General features: G+C 48.4%; 1 protein-coding gene across 1 annotated transcript in view; it reads left to right on the plus strand.

Annotated features, from left to right (window-relative positions):
- LOC109968607 (myosin-7B-like) overlaps positions 1-833 on the plus strand; it is a 34732-nt gene that overhangs the window by 22955 nt on the left and 10944 nt on the right. The window contains exons 30-31 of the mRNA XM_020614987.1: positions 27-190; positions 527-653. Of these exons, the coding sequence (XP_020470643.1) occupies positions 27-190; positions 527-653 (291 nt within the window). The remainder of the gene's footprint in view (positions 1-26; positions 191-526; positions 654-833) is intronic.

The following is an 833-nucleotide window of genomic DNA, read 5'->3' on the forward strand; positions in this document are numbered from 1 at the left end:
GGGGGCGGGCCTCCCCGAGGGGCAACCCGCTGCCACTCTCAGGAAAAAGCACTCGGACATGGTGGCAGAGCTCAGCGAGCAGATGGATACTTTGCAGAGAACCAAACAGAAGCTGGAGAAGGAGAACACTGAGTACAGGCTGGAGGCCGACGACCTGGCTGCTAATGTGGAGCAACTGATGAAGGCCAAGGTGAAAACCATGCAACCTCAAGTCATACCAGTCATACCAACTGACGTCCTCCACTGCAATTGGTTTCTGTATTTTTTAAGGTGGCGTTACAAATGTCATTATGTGCTTTTTAATTGTTTCTGAATGTTTTATAAACCAGCTACCACACTGTGCTCTGAACATGTTTCAGCTGTGTCAGTGTGTTGCTCAGTCGGAGTCTTGCACTCCGCCATATTTAGGATTTGACTTGTGGGAACAAAATTACTGCAAGGTGCACACAGGCCTGGATTCCCTGAGACTCAACCCACAGTGTGTGCATCTGTTCACCATACTGGATCTTTGTGTTTTTGTGTGTAGGTAGTTGTGGAGAAGATGTGCAGGGCTTATGAGGACCAGCTGAGCGACACCAGGAGCAAAGTGGACGAGCTGCAGAGACAATTGACTGATGTGTCTGCTCAGAAAGCACGAGCATTGACAGAGACCGGTACAGCACACACACACACACACACACACACACACACACACACACACACACACACACACACACACACACTAATACCAATGATGGTACATGGACACGTGGATTCTCCAGGTCTGACAAGAATTTGGACAGTAAGTCTGTATCTGACCTAAAATGCTGCAACAATAAACTCACAGATGTCTG

The sequence above is a fragment of the Monopterus albus genome, unplaced genomic scaffold, assembly GCF_001952655.1.
Source record: "Monopterus albus unplaced genomic scaffold, M_albus_1.0 scaffold155.1, whole genome shotgun sequence".
NCBI classification, from domain to species: domain Eukaryota; kingdom Metazoa; phylum Chordata; class Actinopteri; order Synbranchiformes; family Synbranchidae; genus Monopterus; species Monopterus albus.